Here is a 20,840-nt window from a genome sequence, read left to right as displayed (position 1 = left end):
GTACGTTTATACATGTTTGTATCCGTGTATCTGGATCTGTGTCTTTGCCCGGGCATCCAGTGCAACACCCGTGACCTTTTCACCCCAAATCCCCTGAGGTCGAACCCCGGTCAAAGACACACACACCAACACACCCTGCCCTACGTGGTGAGAAAAACTCCCAAAAAACACAACAGGGAGGGGAAACGCAGGAGGAGGAGGAGAAAACAGACATTAGGCTCTCTGGGTGTAGAACAAATGGAGCCCCGAGAGGGACGTGAAGAGGAGGAACCAGGGAGTGGGGGGGGGGGGAAGGAGAGGTGAAGCACACAATGCTATGGGGCACGGCGGTTGGACAGACAGCATCTGCTCTCAGCTCTCTGTGGCTCTGGTAATGGATGGAGAGCTGGAGAGACACAGAGAGAGCATGAAGGTGGGAGAGAGAGGGAGGAGAGGATGGGGAAAAAAGAGGGCGGAAGAGAAGATGGAGGGTGGGCGAGGACACGGAAGGAAAAGTGACAAACTTTATAAAGTTTTTGCCTTTATTTTCACTTTGGATATAAAAAGAATCTGTGGATAAGTGTGTGTATATAGAAGGGCGTTATCAATTGAAACAGAGGATGACAGACGGATGGACAGACAAAAGAGGAAATGGGACAAAAGGATTGAGACATCTTTCCAATAGGAGACAGAGCAGCTGATAAGGAAGGACACACGATACCCGCGTGTGTGTGTGTGTGTGTGTGTGTGTGTGTGTGTGTGTGTGTGTGTGTGTGTGTGTGTGTGTGTGTGTGTGTGTGTGTGTGTGTGTTTGCAGTACCTCCCTCTCACATAGAGATCATAGGGACTTCCTCTTTTAAATGCCGAGGTGTGTGTATGTATGAGTGTATGCATGTGTGTGTGTGTGTCCTCTGTGGGAGGAGTGGTCACTGACAGAGGAAACTTGGCCTAGTCTGTCTTATGGAAATCTGAGAGTTTCCCAGAGCCATCATAAAACTGCCTCTCTATCAGACCCCACCTCTCTGCCTCTCTGCAGCCCATTACCAGGTCACACACATTCCTGTCTTATGAAAGATGGTGTGTGTTGTCATTGGGGGGGGGGGTGGGGGGGTTCAAAGAAAGACAGAGGGGGCTGCCGAGTAAAAAAGAAAAGGACACTAGGCGAGAATTTTCACTTGAGTCCTCACATGAAAGCGCTGCTCGCTCAAAGTCAAGGCTTTGGGAGGCCGGGTGTGTTTCGGAAGACTTTGATGGCGATGGACAGAGCGAGTGAGAAGCGGAGAAGAGAGAGAAGAAGAAAGAGGGCATCAGGAGGGGGGCTGAGAAAAGAGGAAAGTAGAGCCGGGGTCTAGGTAATTAACGGCAAGCTCTTTAATTACCGCTGGTGTTCATTGTGCCAGAAGGAATGTGACAATTATGCCATTAAAACTTCCTAATGGGGGGAAAAAAGCGAGGGAGAGGAGGAGGGGGGATAACGGAAGACATGCAAAAGAGGAGGATGAAAGAATGAAAGGAGAGAGGCAACAGAAGGAAGAGAGAGCGACGAGAGGGATTGAGGGAGGAGGGATATGAAAGGAAAAAGGGAAACAATCGCGACAAAAGAGGGGCTGGGAGGGAGATGGGGAGCGTATTAGGCCAGCACAGTGACAGAGCAGATTAGCATCAAACAAGAAAGGCCACAGACGTGTGTGTGTGAGTGTGTGTGAGTGTGTGTGTGTGTGTGTGTGATCACGGAAACAGAGGACATATTCATTCCAAAGACGCCACCAAGGTGGATGGAACTTTGATGATGCAGAATCTGGCAAAGGAAAAACTCAGTGTGTGTGTGTGTGTGTGTGTGTGTGTGTGTGAGTGAGTGAGTGAGTGTGCTTGCTGAATCTGCGTAGGCTCCTGTTTCAAGTGGTGGTGCAGGCAGGTAGGGGAGGAAGAGGAGGAGGAGGAGGAGGAGGTGGAGGAGGTGGAGGAGAAAGGGGAGAGATCCACAGAAAAGGGCCTTGGGGGCATCCTGATACACATCCAGTACATTTCCACACATTACCTCTATGACTCACACACACACACACACACACACACACACACACACACACACACACACACACACACACACACACACACACACCACACACACACACACACACACACACACACACACACACACACACACACACACACACACACACACACACACACACACGAGACGGAAAAGCATAACAAATGTGTCCGCGCACATACATGAGACACACAAATACACCATTCCCACACCAACATCAAACAGCAAACAAACACACAACCCACGCACCCGCTCACACAAACACACGGGCGCACACACACACACACACACACACACACACACACACACACACACGCACAAATAACACCCACACAGACACACACACACACCAGAAAGCCACACACAAACACTTAACACGCAGAGTCTTCATGCTCACAAGGCGGTTGGTTTGTCAGGGGGGTTAGAATTTGCATGGCTGGGCAAATTTTCCTTGTGCTAAACTCTAATCAGCTCCTGTATCTCTCAGACACCTGCCCAGCAAAAAAAAAACCTTAATATGCAAAACACCTTCCCTCCCTGCTCCACCGCTGCTGCTCCTCGGCCAACAGAAGACTTATTCACCTGGCCTCTCTCACTCTTTTCCTCTGCCTGTCTTCTTGCAAATTTTCACATTTATGTATGCAAATGGGCTATTCCCCTTAAGCCTGTTTCAACAGTAGCTTCCTGGTGCCAGGAGAAGAATGATAGTTTTGTCTGAGATGTGACGGGGAATTTGTGCTTTAGAAAGAGGAGGTTTTTGTCGGGCAGGAACGGCAATTTTCCTGGCGCGCAAACGTGCAAACGTGTTTCCTGTGGGATTAACGGCAAACCTGTCTAAGAATCTTTGGGCCCAACTGATCTGCAATACAACCCTAATGTAGTTCATTTCATTATGACTTACTTTTAAGACACAATGTAAAATATAAAAGACAAAAAAAATGTTTAGCTGAAGTTTGAACGTTTTTCTGCCGGTGTTGCACGTGTACGCATACACTCGATTTACAGTAGTAACACCACTACAACTAGTCTTTAAGTCAATTGTTGTCTTAAAAAATGTCACTTAAATATAACTGTGATGTGGAAACTTGAAATCTTTACTATACATACACTGATGGACGTTTTAATAAAGCAAGATAAATCACGTGTCTAGCAATAATTATATATTCTGTAGGCATATTTCTAGATTCTGGGTTACGGTTTGAAGAAGATTTTACTTTTATTGAATGAGATGAAGGTATTTGAACTTTTTTGTGCATAAAAAAGCTAAGTACCGATGTCTTAAAACACGTCGATAACTTCTCTTCTGTCAAACAACACCAACATCAAGGACAGGAATCCGGTTTGTGAGGCTGCGATATTAATTACCTCCATTTCCTGTTGTGTCAGGTGATTAACAATAAGCAGAGCATCATTTGATATGAAGACGGAAGCAATAGTCTAGAGAAGAATTCACCTTGATATAAGCAAAGGAAGTATAACACCTAATTGATTAGAACTGTTAACTCTTAACGGTGGTCTTCTCAGTGTGCTTTGCTTCTATCTTTGTTGGTGTTCAAATCAGAATTTTGTAGCACTTCACTAAAATAGTGTAGGCCAAATATAGGGGTAGGTGATGGGTCACTTTCTTATTGATTTAAACATATTTCCCTGTCACTAAAACAAATAATTCATTCATGAGCAGCTCAGCAGAAACAATTGTGTCATTTTTCTTTGTGCTTTGCTCTGATGGACTTTGGGGTTATTGAGACCTCATGTGTACAAGTGCCTCTTTCAAAGCCTCCCTTAAGAGGGCTGAAGATGGATGTGGGGAGTGTGTGTGTGTGTGTGTGTGTGTGTGTGTGTGTGTGTGTGTGTGTGTGTGTGTGTGTGTGTGTGTGTGTGTGTGTGTGTGTGTGTGTGTGTGTTTGGGTGCACACAGAGGAGCCCCAGTGGACAAATAACGGACAGAGAGAGATAGACGTAAACAGAGAGAAAGAGAGTGAAGCACTTTAAATGTGAGCGCTGCAAAACTCCCACTGCTCGCAAGGGCACTTCTCTCGTGCACGTCATCTCTCTTTTCCCCCCTCTCTCCTTCTACCCTTCTTTCTCCCCTTCCCATTCCCCTTGATTCCATTTCTCCCTCCCTCCCTTCATCGCTTTCTCCTTTGTCTCCGAGCTCTCACCCTCTATCCCCTATCTATCCATCTCCCTCTTCCCCCTCTCCCCCTCTTTCTCTCCCCTTCCTCTCACTAAAACAGTAGGACGCTTAACCTTGATAACAGTGAGATTTTCCCCCCCTCAAAGTGACACACACACACACACACACACACACACACACACCGGAGAAGTGCTTTGCCAGCATGCCAGGCCGGTCCAAGGGACGGCTGTACCCTTCGAGGTGAACAGGACACTGGGAAATGCAGCAACAACAAAACACTTACACACATGGACTCGGTCTCTCTAACACACACACACACACACACACACACACACACACACACACACACACACACACACACACACACACACACACACACACACACACACACACACACACACACAGATCACTCCAGGTCCTTCTTAACACAAGCCTTTTTAAAGGTCTATTGTCAGCTGACATTGAGAGAGCAGTGGTGATCCTGAAACACACACACACACACACGCACGCACACACACACCGTGGCAAAGGGGAAGTGTGAAAAATGAAACATATTAAACGTGAAGTTGCCTGCTGAGAATTTATGATCACAATACACTGGAAGACACACACATAAACATCTCACCACAGATAGGTAAATGAGGATGGGGAAGTACAATGCGATTTCTCAAAAACACACCACCACCACACACACACACACACACACACACACACACACACACACACACACACACACACACACACACACAAGGAACACTGAGGGGAAATGAGCAGTGAGGAAGAGGTAAAACAAGCGAGGTGTTGGTAAGCTTTCTTCCTCATTGGATGAGAGTTCCTCACATAGTTGTATGGATTATATCTGTGATGCACGCTTTAGAAAAAAATAAAATATGTGTCAAGTGAAAACCCAACAGACGTTTATTAAAGATGAAGTTAAAAGCTGGTAATAAGGTGTTCTAGAATTGTTTTGGACCAGACAACAAGGAGATAAATGATAGTGAAGTGTGTATCAGGAAGTATGAAAGGCTTAAACGCAGCATTGAGAATAGTGACGGCAAGGTTGTGTCAGAGAGGACACAGAGAGACAGTATCACCCTGCCCGTCTGCATCCATGAGGTGTCAGGTTTTCTGATGTGGACCTCATTACCTGAGCTCCTCCTCTCTCATACAACAATTCTGTGTCTGCATGATGTGCTGAAAGCGTTGGTGCGTACCTCAAAGTCGTTGGCCTTGTTGTAGTGCATGTTGAGGGCTCGGAAGAGTTCGTTGTCGCGGCTGACGCCCAACTCCTCAGTTCCGGTTACTCCATCGTTGATGGACTGGCGGGCAAACTTCTCCATCTGGATGTAGTAGAACTCCCTGAAGTTGCTGAACCACTTGATCAGCTGAGAGGTGATGCAGCGGTTGAACTGTAACGAGAGAGGAGAAGTCAGTATTGCTGAAGAGAGATCTGTACCTGTTCTTAATGCAAGCAGTGTAGGGGGAGAGACTATCATGTCAACCTTATTAAGCCATTGGATTTGAGAAGGAGTGTAAGGGTGACAGCGTGTCATTTCACATCAGGGAGTCGAGACGTGAGGTGTTAACTTAAAAGAAACCGAGAGAGAGGGAGATAATAGACGAGAGCAAGGAAGATCACAGGTCGTGGAGCGAGGGAAGATAATAGAGACATTAAGTAAGACAGCTAGCAAGGAGGAGGAGGGGGGGGGGGGAGTGTGTGAGAGTGTGTGTGTGGTTCATCCTCCCCACTGGGAGCAGACCTCCCCCTATCATAACCCTGAGAGTGGAAAGAGAGGTGGAAGGGAAGGGGAGGGGGGGGGGGGGGGGGGGGGGGGGGGGCCGGGGCGAGACCGCAAACACATAATTGACCAGAAAAACGATTAAGTCATCATCTGAAGCGCCCTGGCCCGCAGGGGGCTCAAACATGTACTTAACCCCGTTCACCAATTACACCCTGATTCTCCTCCCCTCTCCGCACCTCTCAGGCAGGAAGAAAGGAGAAGAAAAAGAGCCCAAGAAAAAGCAAGCGAGGGAAAGACAGAGCCGATAGCCACAGCCATCTCTGCAGCGCCTATCTGATCTGTGCCGCTCCGCTGGATTCAATAGGGCGAGGTAAACCTATTAAGACCCTCCGCTGGTCCCCGGCTCTTTTTCCGGCTGGTCTCAGCAGTGAAAACACACTGTCTAAACACCCCAAACACGAGATAAGGAGCTCAGGAATTCAGGAGAGCAGCAGAGCTCATTCACCCTCAAATGCCCCACTCTGAAAGCTCTGATCAAACCCCTAAAAACATACAAATAACATCTTCATGTCTTTCTTCACTGATTTCCAGAAAGGACACCTCGTCAATTCAAAAGTCTCGCCTGTGAAAGCTTGATATCCCTAACCATCACCCACACACACACACACACACACACACACACACACACACACACACACACACACACACACACACACACACACACACACACACACACACACACACACACACACACACACACACACACACACACACACACACACACACACACACACACACACCACAGGCCTTCCCTCCTCCCTCCCCTCTGCTCTTTTTGTGGTGCTGGAAGAATGGGGGGACAAAACGCTACTAAACGCTGAGCGGACGGCTCGCTGGGGAGGCAGAGCGGTTTTGACATGGAGATTAGGCTCTGGCTATTGTTCCACAACACACAGACACACACAAACACGTACGCACACACTCTCTCTTTCTCGCAATCTTGCATGGCAGTCAAACACACGCAAGCAACTGAAGATGGGAGGCAGCAGGACAGAGAGGCAGGACAGTTGGCGAATTAGGAGCCGCGAGAGAATTGGCAAAAGGTGGGACGGGGCTAAAAGGAGAGGGGCCGTGCTTTTCTGGAATGATCAGCAGATGACATAAAGGCCGGAGTGGAAAAGAATAAGTCCGCTTGACATTGTTTGGCAGGGGTTTTGGGAGGCTGTACGTCGGGGGGGGGGGGGGGGGGGGGGGGGGAGAGGAGGGGTGGCACGGTGGCTGTCCTAAAGTGCAGGGTGAGCATAAATGGGGAAATGAGTGAGTGAGGGAGGGAGGAGAGGAGGACGGGTGCAGGTCAGCGCCGTCGGACAATGGCGTTCTGCTGGTGGGGGGGGGGGGGAGGCAGAGGGTCGGAACGTGAGCAGTCAGCAAGCTGGGGTCGTGACATCGCAGTGTCAAACAAACAAACTACTGACACTTACAAATACAGAGGCTGCACAGGGCTATTCTTAAACACACACAATGTGGCAGGCAGTCGGAGTGTGAGAGCACAAACACACTATTGCATTGAAGTTGTCACTTTGATATAAACCTTTCCTTGTGTAAAAGACCAGATCAAGTCTTGGTGGGGGGAATCTGAGACATTTAGTGAATTGGCGTCCATATACGCAAGCATGTGTGTGTACATGCAACTGAGCGCGTGCAAGATTGAGCACTACATAGTACATACTGAGATTAAAGTCAGTGAAAGAGTTGCCATCGCTCATGCAGGAGACCTTTGGTGTCACCGCAGCCGAGTGACGGATAGATTTGTCATTTGGACAAGGATTACTTTATTATACGGACAGCTCCGGAGAAGATGTATTAGGGCCCGTGCAACTGAAGTGAACTGTGGCTCAATCAAAGCAAAGAGCTCATAAAAGACACCATATCTACTCTGCATGCAGGTAAATACACTAGCTTACATTATATCTGCATCAGCTGCAACCAACACACTTACTGAATTAATTTTGGCAAGTCCCCCATGCAGCTTCCAGCAGTCAGGGTTCATTAAGTTGCTGGTGGGGGAGAGAGACCCCCTGATAGCGGTTAAAGACGAGTGTGTTCAGCGTACAAGGAGGGAACTGGTTCAAAGGAGCACATCACTGCAGCTCCTTAATCAGAACTGGCAGGGGTCAGCCTGCACAGACATGAGATGCAGCGAGAAAAATGTGTGTCTGAGCATATAAGTGTTTATAAGGGTGTGTGTGTGTGTGTGCGGCTGGCTGAGAGGCAGATGAGAGAGAGACAGCAAGAGCGTGTTTCTCACACTCACACTCAAGAGCCTGTGAAAGGTCAGCGCTTAGTGCTAACAGCACAAGATAGAAAGTGGCGCACACACTCACACTCACACACACATATGTTCTGCTCGTGCACAGGCGCATACTTAAGTCCAGAATAGGAAAACACTTAAGTATCCTTGGACTAACACTATATTAGTCGCCTGACAAAAGTAATCAGGAGCTAACCGTCGGTCCCAAACTTCTGCACACACATGGGCTCAGTTTTAAATATGCAGAATGAAATTGGTTAAACGGTTTTGTGTTTACATTTAGGATAACATTTTTTAGTTAAGAAACATTTGGATGACATGTCAAAGTGTCGCTCGCCAACACTTTCTCTGACACAGTGGTCAGCAGTGGAGCAGAAAGCACACGGATGACCTCAGAGTGCTAAGCTACATCCAGAACAACCGGAGAGGAGAGCAGAAAGACAGAGAAGCCTGTACGGGCCTCCCTCTCACTCTCTTTCTCCCTCCCTCCCTCTCTCTCGTAAGCCCCTTCACAGTCATCAGGGCTTTCCGACGTTTCCTGTTTTCGCAGGGGTGAATTGTGGGAGATAATCTCCGGCTGCCTATTGGCTGACTGCACACAAAAAGCGGCCCTGGAAAGCGGGCTTTTGTTACTGCGGCGACTCAAATCCAGCGGCTGGCTTTTCTTTCTCCCCGGCCCCACCGAGGCACACACACCATGCCACACCATCAGCGAAAAAAAAGAAAAGAGAAGGAATGACATATAGAAAAGGGAAAACCCTACTGACCTCCTCTACTCCACAGCACATGACTGGCCCAAATACTGAAGCTTGTCGCTCAAAAAGCCACAGACAGATTCATAAAGAAAGCAAAGAGTGTGTGAGTTTCAGCCCGTGTGAGCGTTTGAATTGGAAATCTTTATAAGATGAAGGTCCAAACAGCCTCTAATTAATATACAACACACACACTGAATCCCCTTACAAAGGCACTCACTTTTGCTGACTTTTTTAATCTGTGCATTAATCTGTGATAATTACTCATCTTTAATCACAACATTAACTGCAATCATAATGAGACGTCTCAAAGCTAGTGGGATGATACAATAGGCCGTCATCAACAACAATGGCATATTGAGACGTCTGTCAAAATATTTCATAAAAGTCATAAAAGTCACAATAGTCACAATAGTCTTAAAAGGAGCTTAATCAAGGGAAACAACAGCTACAGCATCCCCCAGTTCTTGGGTCAACCCACTTCCCACGTTCATTAGATGCTTGACAGTCAAGACTTGATTAGTCGAGACCTGATTAGCCTTTAAGACTTTTGTCTGAGGACAGCCACTTGCTAAGAGGCCGCGCTGGCTGCATCTAATTAGATATTCAGTCTCATTCCCATACATGTCTACTAACTTGAGTCCATTGTCCCTGACTGAAAACAATATGAGGGGACTCATAATCCCCTTAACTATCTTGACCTTGTTAAAGTATCAAATGTGGCCACCAAGAAGGGGCCCCATCCCTGCGAGTGATTAGCGAGTGAAAGTAAGTGGTTCAAATCTTAAATAGCAATTGTTGTAATTCAACACCAATGTGAAATCAGTGGTATGCTTTAATAAATGAGTTCTGTAACAGATCAACATTTACAGCTGCTGGCCCCTAATGCCAACCCTCCTTTACAACGAGACCAACGAAATGCTGAATGGAGAAAACCATGTGACCCATGAGTCATGGTTTGTGGCGACGGCGTCCATGAGAGGGCAGCTGGGAAAAAGGAGGACCTTTATCTTCTGATTTGAATAAGATGGCCTGGATATGTCACAATGTTCACCCCTCCGTATGGTCAGAAAAGGGGCACGCATTTAGTACAAACAACAACAACAACAGGAACAAACTCGGTCGCGCACACTACAACGGCCATTGTGCTGTTGCTCTTGTTTTTCTGTGCTTTGTTTTCCAAATTTCCTTCATTAAACTCCCAGCAGCGCCAACGCTCATCCTTGCCATGTTCACTTTCTCTTCTCCCCTCCCTCCATCAAAACATACTCCCTACACCTGCTCAGATAACCACTCCTCCGTCTCTAGGCTCCATCCTCCTCTCTGCCCTCTCCACCCCTCCATTACTCATCCCGCTCTTTATCTTTAGAATACTCATAGGCTCTCCAGCTCCCTCATGTAAACCCATTCAACTTCCTCTTCTTTCATCTTTTGCATAAAACCACAACTTAGTTAGGGAAAGGGCCTCATTTCAAGACAGACAAGCATACGTTGTTCACGGCAACTGAAGCTGTAAAATCCCCTTTTAAAGCAGGTGCGTTGACAAATGATAAAGTAGGAAATGTGACAAAAGAAAAATAAATCCTCTTAATACTTGCTACACGTGGCAAAAGAAGTCACTGTGTCAAGAAGGTAGTACAAATTATAGTATATAAAATAGACAAGCAAAGATAGTAATTCTTACAACATTTTAAAAGGAAGATAGAAGCAAATGTTATTCATTTAAAAAAGGGCTAAAGAGGGAGAACGTGTTTGACCTTACCTTGACATCAGAGAAGAATATCTTGAGCATATTGGAGCTTGGGTAGCGGCTGTAGAAAAACATGAGCTTGGCCTTCTTCAGATGATTGGGAGAGAGACCCTCTTGGATCTAGAAATAGCTGCCATTAAGGAAATTAACAAGTGTTTGAAGGGAAACATGTTATGGTAGATCAAGATAATGTAGCTACTGATATTATCACAAACACAACATGTACATGGTAATCATTAGTTGCAAGATTGGCAAGAAATTGTCCTTTGGATGATGGATAACCAAATTTCCTTTCAGGCATGAATGCAGGGCTGCTGGAGGGTAGGGGGGGGGGCTGAAGAAAGTGCACTAAAGCAAAACCATTTGCTTGCAATTAGCATCGTCCGTATCAGGTGTGAGAGCGTCACGGTAAATAAAACGCTGGCCAGCACTACAGCCGATGCTTTTACATAAGGAGGCTCATTTCACAGTCAAAGCAAGCAAACGCCTTTGCCTACACCCTGCGCTAACCTCCACCCAAAAAAAGGAAGAAGAAAAAGGAGACATTTGCATATCACAGACAAAGACAGCAGTTAACGCCAGTGACGGGCAAGAAGACCTAATGGCTTGGCGACAACACATGCCAAGCCTGAATATGACTGTCTGATATTGGCTTCATATCAGTGACAAAACAAGGTCTAGGAGATAGTCCCGAACAGCGGCCCAAGCTACATGAAAACCTTCTCACCCTCACAGGCCATATTCAAATACATGTCAGAGGCCTTGTCTTCTTAATGGATCGCCTGGATTGAACACCAGAGAGGATGGAGATGGGCTGGTGGGGGCACCTTGAGGGATAGTGTGGTTCCAACCTTCAATTACATCCCCCTCCTCCTCCCTCTGCTCCACCCCTACCCCCCAGCCTCGCTGCCTTTGCCAAACCCTTGGAGGAGCAAAAGAAGGGAGGAGGAGAAGGAGAAGAGGGGCTCCGAGGCTTTGGACTCAGCCAGTGATGGGGGGGTCTGCAACACATCTGCGCCACCGAACGGCCCAAGCCATTTCCATGGTGAATTAACGGCCGTATAATGCATCTGATAATATCAATCTGGAGGATAAGACATTGAAAAGGGAACGGGGAAGGGGGCGGGCTGCATGTTAAAACCTCAGGCTGTTTCAACAAGGTTTTTCATCAAGCAGAAGCAAGACAGGGCTTTAAATTACAAAGAAGATACAGCACCAAGTTTTCATGAAGACTGTTTACACTCGACTGGACAAAATACATTGCCTGACATTATTTATGATCTACAGGGGTGGCTGTGATCGTTAAAATCAGTCAAGTGTCCAGATGTAGCTGTAACTATAGAGTGGGAAGAAGGCATCAGCTGCTAGATTGGATTGCCCTTGGCCTCAGGGTTACACAGCAAAGCCAGCAAATACTGAACCACACTGGGTTGGCTCCTTAAAAACCCTGTCTACTTTGTCTGATTCAGTGAGAGAGTGAGAGAGTTAGTTGTATACGCAGCGAGGGTCTTGTGGGGGAAACCCTGGCAGACTGGTGTTACTCTGTCAGGCCTGGCCAAAAGAGCAGCACTTCACTCTCCACACCACACCATCTGCTCCAAGTGGAGGGGATACAATGGATCCTCAGACAGAGAGAGGGAGAGAAAGAGAAAGCTCTTTCTCAGTAAGGCAAGGTTGGGATTTGTTTGCTGTGAAAGCTTTGCACTTACACTTAAATTAATTTGTTTTTGCTTTTTCAATTAGGATAAGCATCGCTCTCCCCTTATCACTGAAATTAAAAATGATTTTAAAACAAATACGTCAAGGTTTTACCTCTCCAGCCATAAACACAATATCACCTCCCTTCAGACGACAATTAAGAAGCTTCATATCTCCTGATGAGGCATTTTCATCTCCAATTCACTCACAGCTTGCAAATGTAATTGTGATTGGACTTAGGGGTGGCGTGCAAGGCTATTATTTTGTCATGATGGTGCACTCATACCAGCTGGCCCACTGTTCGCTTGCCACATCTGACAAGACATCATCATTCTCACAACACATCCCCAAAACCCAAAGTCGTGAGAGGGAAATAGCTGCTCGACTTCCCAATTCCAGGTGTAAGGACAAGAATATTTGGAGTCGGACTGAGAACAAATGAGGAAATTGATAGCAGCCATCTGCTCCACAACGCTGCCGAGAGCTGGTGAACTTGAACACACCTCGCAAAATGTCTGACAAGCTGTCTCTGGCTTCGGAGGCTCCGGGATAAAAAGGAGCTACGAAATAAAAAAAATTAAAAACGACATCCATGAAACCAGCTATAAGATATTACAAATAGAAAGAAAGTCGTACTATTAAAAAAAAAAATACTGAACAAAACTATATATTGTATATGCCAAACTTTGTTCCTTAACCTGTGATAAAATACAAATAAAATAATAACAAAAAACACGCCGACATGTTGTACTGCCTATTTTTTCATTTAGGCGACTACATCTGGTAGTGCCCTGAATGTATACATGCTACAATGAAAGCCACAGCATCTGGCATGTGTGGTTGTTGTTTGATTGTTTTTTTACTTTCTCTTAGTCTCTTTTCTCTTTCCATCCCTCCATCGGGAGCCCGTAGAAGCAAAGGATTATGGATCTCTGGAAAGCGTTCACCCTTGGGTCAGAAGACAAGACAAGGCGAGGTAATGAAAGATAAACAGCTCGCTGCAAACACCTGTTAACGTCCGCTTCAAAGAAAAGACAGGGAGGAGGGGGGTTTGCAGGGAGGGAAAACAAAAAAAAGAAGTATTTGGCTGCCAAGCAACAGCCGAAGGGCCCCCCGGGCTGTTGACAGATCTTTATGAAATGAAAAAAAGGGAAAAGAAACGACAATGATTGTGGGCTTTTTACAACGGCGATGGATGATAAGAGGAACACAAGAGAAAACACAAGCAATCATAAATATACATCTTTACTGAGTCCTCAGGCGAACCTTTTGTGACATGCACACACATAAAGACACACATACACACACACATGTACACACACTCAGAAAAAGGGTAGGCAGTCAGGTACGCACAAAAGTAAAAACAAGGCAACTAAAGTGTTATATATAAATATTCACCGAACTTAAAAAGACACAACAGGTAAGCTGTTGGATTCATTTCCTTAGCAAGGTATGAATGTGAATGACTCGAAGACAAAGCTCTCTAAGGAAAGCAGTGTGACACAAATCAAACTTTCATAAGGGTTAGGGGGTGTTGAATACTTAGGTACTAAGGAGGTATAGGGGAAACAGAGAAGGCACTGAATGTATCTGTTTAAGCTATTAGTCCTGAGTCCCCGGGGGACTCAATTTGAGACTCCCATAGGGGATAGCCTTTTTATCCGTAGGGCATGATTGGGGCACACTGGGGTTAAACTATAAGGCAGGCTATATAACACCATTGTGTGCCAAGTTTCAGGATGCTATCTCCCTCCTTGTTCTTTCAGGACATGTTTATAAAAAGGAATTGGGGCAGTCAATGTCGTGGGGACCTAATCTTCGTGAGTAAGTGATATGTGACAAGAGAGCTTTTAAAGCACTTAGGATTCAAGATGGAAGAAAAGGCTGTATGGTGCTGTGAGGAAGAGGTATGAGTATAAAAATAAATATAACAATGCAGTACAATGGAGAAGAGAACAGCAGTGGGAGGAAAAGTGATTCATCAACAATTTCTCAGTTTCTTAGGCTAGTTTCAAACAGGCTAAAAAGATTTGATTTTTTAACTCTTTGTGGTTTTGATGCATTGTATCGCACCTGTCTCTACAGGGAATTACCACCTGAAATTGGATTTTTGTCTGACTTACAGAAGCATATGCTGCCTGAAGTGGACTTTGTAGTTAAAACATCAGGGTAGGTATACACATTCAACCCCCTCAAACACACACCCTCACACAGAAATTCTTCGACAATTATTTTGTTGAAAGGATACATTGCTGCCTGAGTAGGGTGAGATGTCACTCATGTCCTGGAGGTCACTGCACTCGGACTTGATGAGGGACAGGGAGAGCCCCTCGGCCGTGCTGCCAGGGTGCGATGGTGAAAGAGAACGATGGTGGTGGTGGTGGTGGTGGTGGTGCCCCATGTGGTGGCCCGATGCCATCTTGGTCCTGAGGCTGGTGGTCTCCCGGGACAGGTCCATGGAGTCTGGAGAGGAACGGTCCTTGCCCGGGTAGCCACCTGTGGGCCCACCAAGAGGACTCTGGAAGGGGTAGCCCATGAGAGGCAGAGGGAATGGGTGCCTAAAGGATGGGGGGCTGAAGCCCATGGAGGCAGAGAGCGAGGAGGGGTGAAGGACGGGGTGGTGGTGTCCACCGTGGGCCCCAACAGCTGAGGACTGGTGGTGATGGTGGTGGTCACTGGGTGTCTTCCTCACGACTAAAGGTATCGCCTCGGTTTGATCCATGGTGGGACATGGCATCCCAGGCATGCTGGAGAAGGAATCTAAAGGATTGGGAATGATGACATCGCCGAAGCACTGCAGCCTCTGGTTGGCGGTGTGGAAGTTGGGGTTATCACCATTGACAATGGTGGGAAATCTTTCAGCAGGTATGGAAAGTGAGGGGAAGGCCTGCTGGGGTGTAGGACGTGGAGGCTTGGCAAACACCTTGACCACTGTGTCCACCACCTGGGTCATGGCTGAATTGAGTTCCTGCTTCAGTGTTTCTGCTAGCTGTTTACCTTCAGCATGCATGGAGGAGCCTGGACCTCCCTGTCCTTTGCTCCGGCTGAGCCCCTCTCTTCTTGGCTTCTCTCTGTCTGCCAGCATGGCCTGCTGCCGAAGCAACGCCCGTGCCCTGTCCAGAAAGTGGCCTGGGTCCAGGTCAGACATCTCATTGTCAGAGCGCAAGTCATCTCCACCCCGGTCATCGCCACCTGTATCAGACCGGCCTGGGCTGTCCTCGGACATGTTTCCTATGTCATTGTGGAGGTCATTGTGGAGGTCGTTATGTTCTGAGTCATCGGTTGAGTCATAGATCTGAAAGAACTTCTCCTGCAGCTGGCGTAGCTGTTTCTGCATGTCCTCCAGCTGTAGCTTCAGTTGCCGCCGCTCCTCCTGCTTCTGCTCCTTCCTCTGGCACACCAGCTGGGTGAAGCTCTGCTGCTGCTGCTGAGGCAGACGCTGCTTGCGCTTGTTCTCTCGGCTGCTACTGCTGCACACCTCCCCTCCCCGTGGGCTGCCGGGGGTCTGCTGCTGAGACTGAGGGGGTGGGCAGTCTAGATCCATCTCCCGGTCTCCATCCATCTCGTGGTCACGCTCATGACGGGAAGAAGCAGGTATCACCACACTGGGTGAGTGGCTCATACCACGTATAATGTTCTCTACACGGGCTCGCTTGGCACGCAGGTGTTCGTCGTTTAGACGTTCAATGTCAAAGCTGGCCAGGCCAGGAGGACGACCGAAGGGTGACAAGCACTCTTGTGGGGTGCTATCGTGGGAGGAGTTACTGCAGGCATCCTCCTGGGGAGCATCTGAACTTGCATTGGAGCGCCCTGATCCAGGGAAGCCAACATCCCCTCTATCACCCCTGTCCCCTCTTTCTCCTCTCTCATGTCCTCCTCCATGTTTAGTCATGTTATTCTTGAGAAGCTGGGAGATAATGGTGGTGCCAGGGAAGGGCATCATGGTGTCCTCGTATGAGTTGGCCCTCTTCAGTAGCTTTCGGAGTACATTTGACTTGGATTCATTGTCACTGGCTGACATAACGCCAGGTCCACCATGTGGCTGCACTACAGAGCACTCCATGGAGTCAGCGTCTGATCCGTGGTGAGAGTGGGAGCTCAGAGAGTTCATGGCACTGAAAATGGCTGCTTTGGCGCGGGCAATGTTATCAGTGGTTGTTGTTGTGGCTGCTGCTGTGGAGGAGGCTGCGCTGCCCACGGTCCTCTTAACACCAATGTCCACACGTCTTCGCTTGGTCTGTCTGTTCAGGAGGGAGTCGCTGTCATGGTCCGGCATCACGGGCTGCTGCTATTGGGCCATATCCCGAAAAAGAGTCCTCTAGGATCAAATCCTTCGAGCACCTGTGGGCAAAATAAATCAGAAAAGTGTGAGTCACAGTGAAGAGTATTTTCGGAATATTAATTAATCACTCAGTCAGCCAGTAAATGTACAAACACACGTACATTTCAAAACTGAATCTCCATTACACAGAAAAGCTGGAACGTTTGAATGAAAAAAATTGAAATACATCAACCTCTTGAAAATTGCATCAGAGGACAATATGGATGTACTGTAGAGGCATAAGTTCTGTCTCAAGCCAGCAGGCTATCCCTCCTAATCTGTTTCTAATAGGACAGGCGCATCCATGATTACATCTCGGGAGTGTGGACTGGTGACAGCGGGGTAAAGGGAACAGGCAAGATGGGGGCAGAATTAGGCCTTGGCTCGACATTCCAGGGCAAAGTCCTACATTTTATCCTGTCCCCTGTTACACGCCGCGCGACACTGAACCAGTTCCCACGGAACACAAAGCTGCATAAAATTATGATAATTACTTAAGTACTTGTCCTCATTTCCATTTTTGTGCAGTGTGAACCAACATACTGTAAGAGCTATTAACTCAAAAATAAAATAAAAGAATTAGGGTAAAGTGTATTAAAAAAAAAAGCGTTGTGTAAAAGGGAAGGCAATGCACATTGGTTGTATAGCCTTTGCTAAATCCTATTACGGTATACGTAAGAAAATGATCGTTTGGTCATTTAAACTAAACTAAATAATACCATGTTTACACATTGTGTAATTTTAAATTGCAAGTGCTGTGTTCACATTAATCAATATGGCCATCATATCTTAGGCGATGGGGGGGGAGTGACACATAAAAGAAACACAAAATAGGCCTATTGATTTTGTTGCCAGCGTGAGCTCACTTCTGTGTTTTTTGTTTGTCTTTTCATCTGGCAAGGGCAGTTAATTCTGCTCAAATGAACAGGTCGCAAGGGTCAACTCCGGCAAGGAGCAACTTAAAGCGCTCTTACAAAAACCCTAATGCCCCTCTGAAAGCAAATTGTTTTGTCAGTACAGGCCTGCATCAATACTGCTATGTAAGCAGTGGTGGCAGTTTCTTAGTCATAGCCATGAAGCTGCATTCAATCCCAAATGTAGTGATATATTTTGAGACAATTTAACCCGCATGCCTGTCTTTAAAAATACAATTAATTATGAGATTTGTAAGTTTTAAATGTGGGTAATGTTTTCTTAATCAAAAGCAAAGGTGCAACAATGTCCATTTTCCTTTTACACTCTTTCAGAAAGCCTTTTTTAAGACACACTGGCTCAGTAATAAAAAAACTGCTTTTTTTTACGTCTATTTAAAGGTTGCAAATATACTCAAATTTGACACCGATTTAGGCAGACTTTAAAAAAGATCTGCCAAGTAGCTATATATATATTTTTTTTTCTTTAATACGAAAAAGGCAGATATATTTAAATATATTAATTTTGCTATTATTTCTTCAGACAAAAACCATTTCGAGTGTCTAAATTCTAGTCTCGGTTTCAATGGTTAGTATAGGAAAACTAAACTCCGTTGAGATTATAAAACATTCGCTTTAACTGATTATTTGGTTGTTCCAATTAATAGAAATGTTATCTTCTTTTCATCCTCACTACACGTCAAAAGTGTTTTTTTAAATAAGAAAATCATATTTCTTGTCACAAAGCCTTAAAGCCAAATTCACACTATTCATACACACACACACAACTTTGCTGCTGGCTTTGTTAGAAGCTGTGCAGTGTGATGCACAACACGAGTGGCATGTATTGCAGGTTTTTCCACTATTCAAAAAATCCCTTTTAAAATTCACATCTTGTAAACTGATAAGATAAAACTAATAAAATAAACAGGCATAGTGAAACATGTTTCCTCTTAAATCAATCCCATTAAAGTGACATCAGTGTTCTAAAACAATATCATTTTGATAAATGGCTGTGTCTCAAGTCTTGACAGCCATATCCAGCAGTTCAGAAAAGGGGTGATACATCTCCAAGAAAGAAACCTTGACTTGATCGCCTCAGGATCTTAACAATGAGCTTGAAATAGTCACCAGCACCTGTCTTTTTCGACCGAGCACCTGTCTCACATTGCCCATGCGCACTCCCTCTCTCTTGTAAAAAAAACAATTTCAGGCTTTGAACTACACACATGAACAACCAGCTCCAGGGGTTCACCTCAACTTTATACATCTGAACATCATCCTTTAAAATAAAAAACCCTGGCTATGGGCTTTTGTTTAAAAAATTCTCTGATGAGACACAAAAAGTTAAAAAAGAAAAGTGAGGTTAAATTTAGATTTAAAACTTGGTCTAATTTAAAACAATATACAACTTTTAGAAGTCAAACGACATAATGTACTATACATAATGGTAACAGTTAGACTTTGAAGCTTCTTTCCACATTTGATGGTCATTGGACAAAGATATCAAAACCTAAGAGTTGCCTTCACTTACAACAATATACCGGCAGCGTTTTATCACAATCCTCCAAAAGTGGTTCCAGCAGAAGACAAACACCAAATTCACAAAACAGGAGGACTGACAAGCACCGTAACTACCTTGAAAACAATTCTGTGTCGGTAAAACGGCATGAAGAGGTTTTTATAATACGATTCTCCCCACAGGAGGACAAAGACAATATAAAAGTCACCGTTTCCAACACGAAACATCGAATACAGACTCAATCTCAGCTTCCGTCTAAAGTCAACTCGTGTTTTAAGTCACGTATCGAGACACTCGCTTCTAAAACTTACTTGGAGAAGTTGCAAATCAACTTGATCTCGGCTTTCATGGGGAAAGGTTGGGCTACCGTCCGCAAATCATCCTCGCTAAAACACACGGGCAGCTCACGCAACTCTAACCACACACCGAGGGGAACGAAACAGAGCAAATAAAGTCGTATAGATATATGATTAGCTGTTGATCACCGTTATACATTTCCCCGTTCATGGGGTTTCATTTGTTTATTTTTTTTCCGCCCACCGTGTGCAAGCGAGGCAGAACAAGAGAGGGAGGTATCCGAGGACAAGGTTACTTACCCTTTAGATGAAGAGGGGGACAACCTGAACACTACGGCGAAAAAAAAAAAGAGAGAATAAACGCAGAACACCGAGGATTTTCTGGATGACGGGATATAACAATTTCTCAGAGAAGAAAGAGCTGGAATAAAGTCAGAGCTCTGCGCGAGCGAAAAGAACAAAATAGGAAAAATATAGAAGATGAAAAGAGCTCTTGCGCGTAGGTCTCTCCCTCTATCCTCTGCTGTGACTACAAGAGTGAGAGACATAGAGAGAGTGTAAGAGAGAGAGAGAGAGCGCGAGACTGCGTGTGTGCGTCTCCGAGGCGCACTGGATGCAGAGCTCTGGATGCTGAGCGCTTCTCCGCCACTAAGATTCACTTTAAGACGCGGCTGAAGGAAACAGGAAGACGTGCGCGTCACCAGCGGCGTGATGTAACTGTCGCAACCTACCAATAAGAAGCGTCCGTCCGGTCCGGAGAACAACGCACTGAACTTGACCAGAGAATGGGACTTGAGCATGCAACTAAAGAGAGAGAGAGGGAAAAAAAGGAAATACACTCTTACTAATCTCTTTCTTCCCAAAGCACCGACTGCGCGAGTAAGAATCGTTACTCACTTTGACATTACACGATAAGCCGCAACAAAACACATAGTCCACATATTGTTATGTTATTTATGTCATATTTAAGAATGTTTTTGTTAAATGGTCGCTTTTATGCCAAGAGATTTTGAATAAAATACTAAAAATAAAATCAATTCCATGATAAAGAACATTCATTATGGAACGACTTGATTTATTTGGCAAACAATCAGATGATATTTATCCCTGTTGCTGATGTATTCACTACATGTAAAGCATGATTTTAAACGAATGTAGCATTAAGTGAATTGTTAAAGTATAGACACCGTTTTAGTGCAGATATTTTCAGACATCTTCCAACCAGTAAAACTCAACATTTACAATCGTTTTTTAACGACTTTTCAACACTTGCGTTTATGCATGTTTGGATTATGTTTATGATACTCTAATAACACATTCCTTCAAGCCAATTCACTTTAAATCATTACCAACTTTGCAGTGTGATATTTT

General features: G+C 45.6%; 1 protein-coding gene across 2 annotated transcripts in view; it reads right to left on the bottom strand.

Annotated features, from left to right (window-relative positions):
• LOC117492780 (prospero homeobox protein 1-like) overlaps positions 1-20,491 on the bottom strand; it is a 28,525-nt gene extending 8,034 nt beyond the window's left edge. The window contains exons 1-4 of one of the 2 annotated variants that reach the window (XM_034143171.1): positions 19,770-20,491; positions 14,668-16,760; positions 10,734-10,841; positions 5,381-5,575 (exon numbers count right to left, since the gene is read on the bottom strand). In XM_034143171.1, coding sequence (XP_033999062.1) covers positions 5,381-5,575; positions 10,734-10,841; positions 14,668-16,695 — 2,331 coding nt within the window. In that variant the 5' untranslated portion in view covers positions 16,696-16,760; positions 19,770-20,491. Of the gene's footprint in view, positions 1-5,380; positions 5,576-10,733; positions 10,842-14,667; positions 16,761-19,484; positions 19,624-19,769 lie in introns of those variants that run through there. The other variant, XM_034143172.1, reaches the window with a different exon arrangement.
• Between the last annotated feature and the right edge of the window lie 349 nt (positions 20,492-20,840).

This window comes from Trematomus bernacchii, unplaced genomic scaffold (assembly GCF_902827165.1).
Source record: "Trematomus bernacchii unplaced genomic scaffold, fTreBer1.1, whole genome shotgun sequence".
NCBI lineage: Eukaryota > Metazoa > Chordata > Actinopteri > Perciformes > Nototheniidae > Trematomus > Trematomus bernacchii.
Note: the sequence above shows the minus strand (reverse complement) of the source record. Positions and strands in the feature narration are given on the sequence as shown.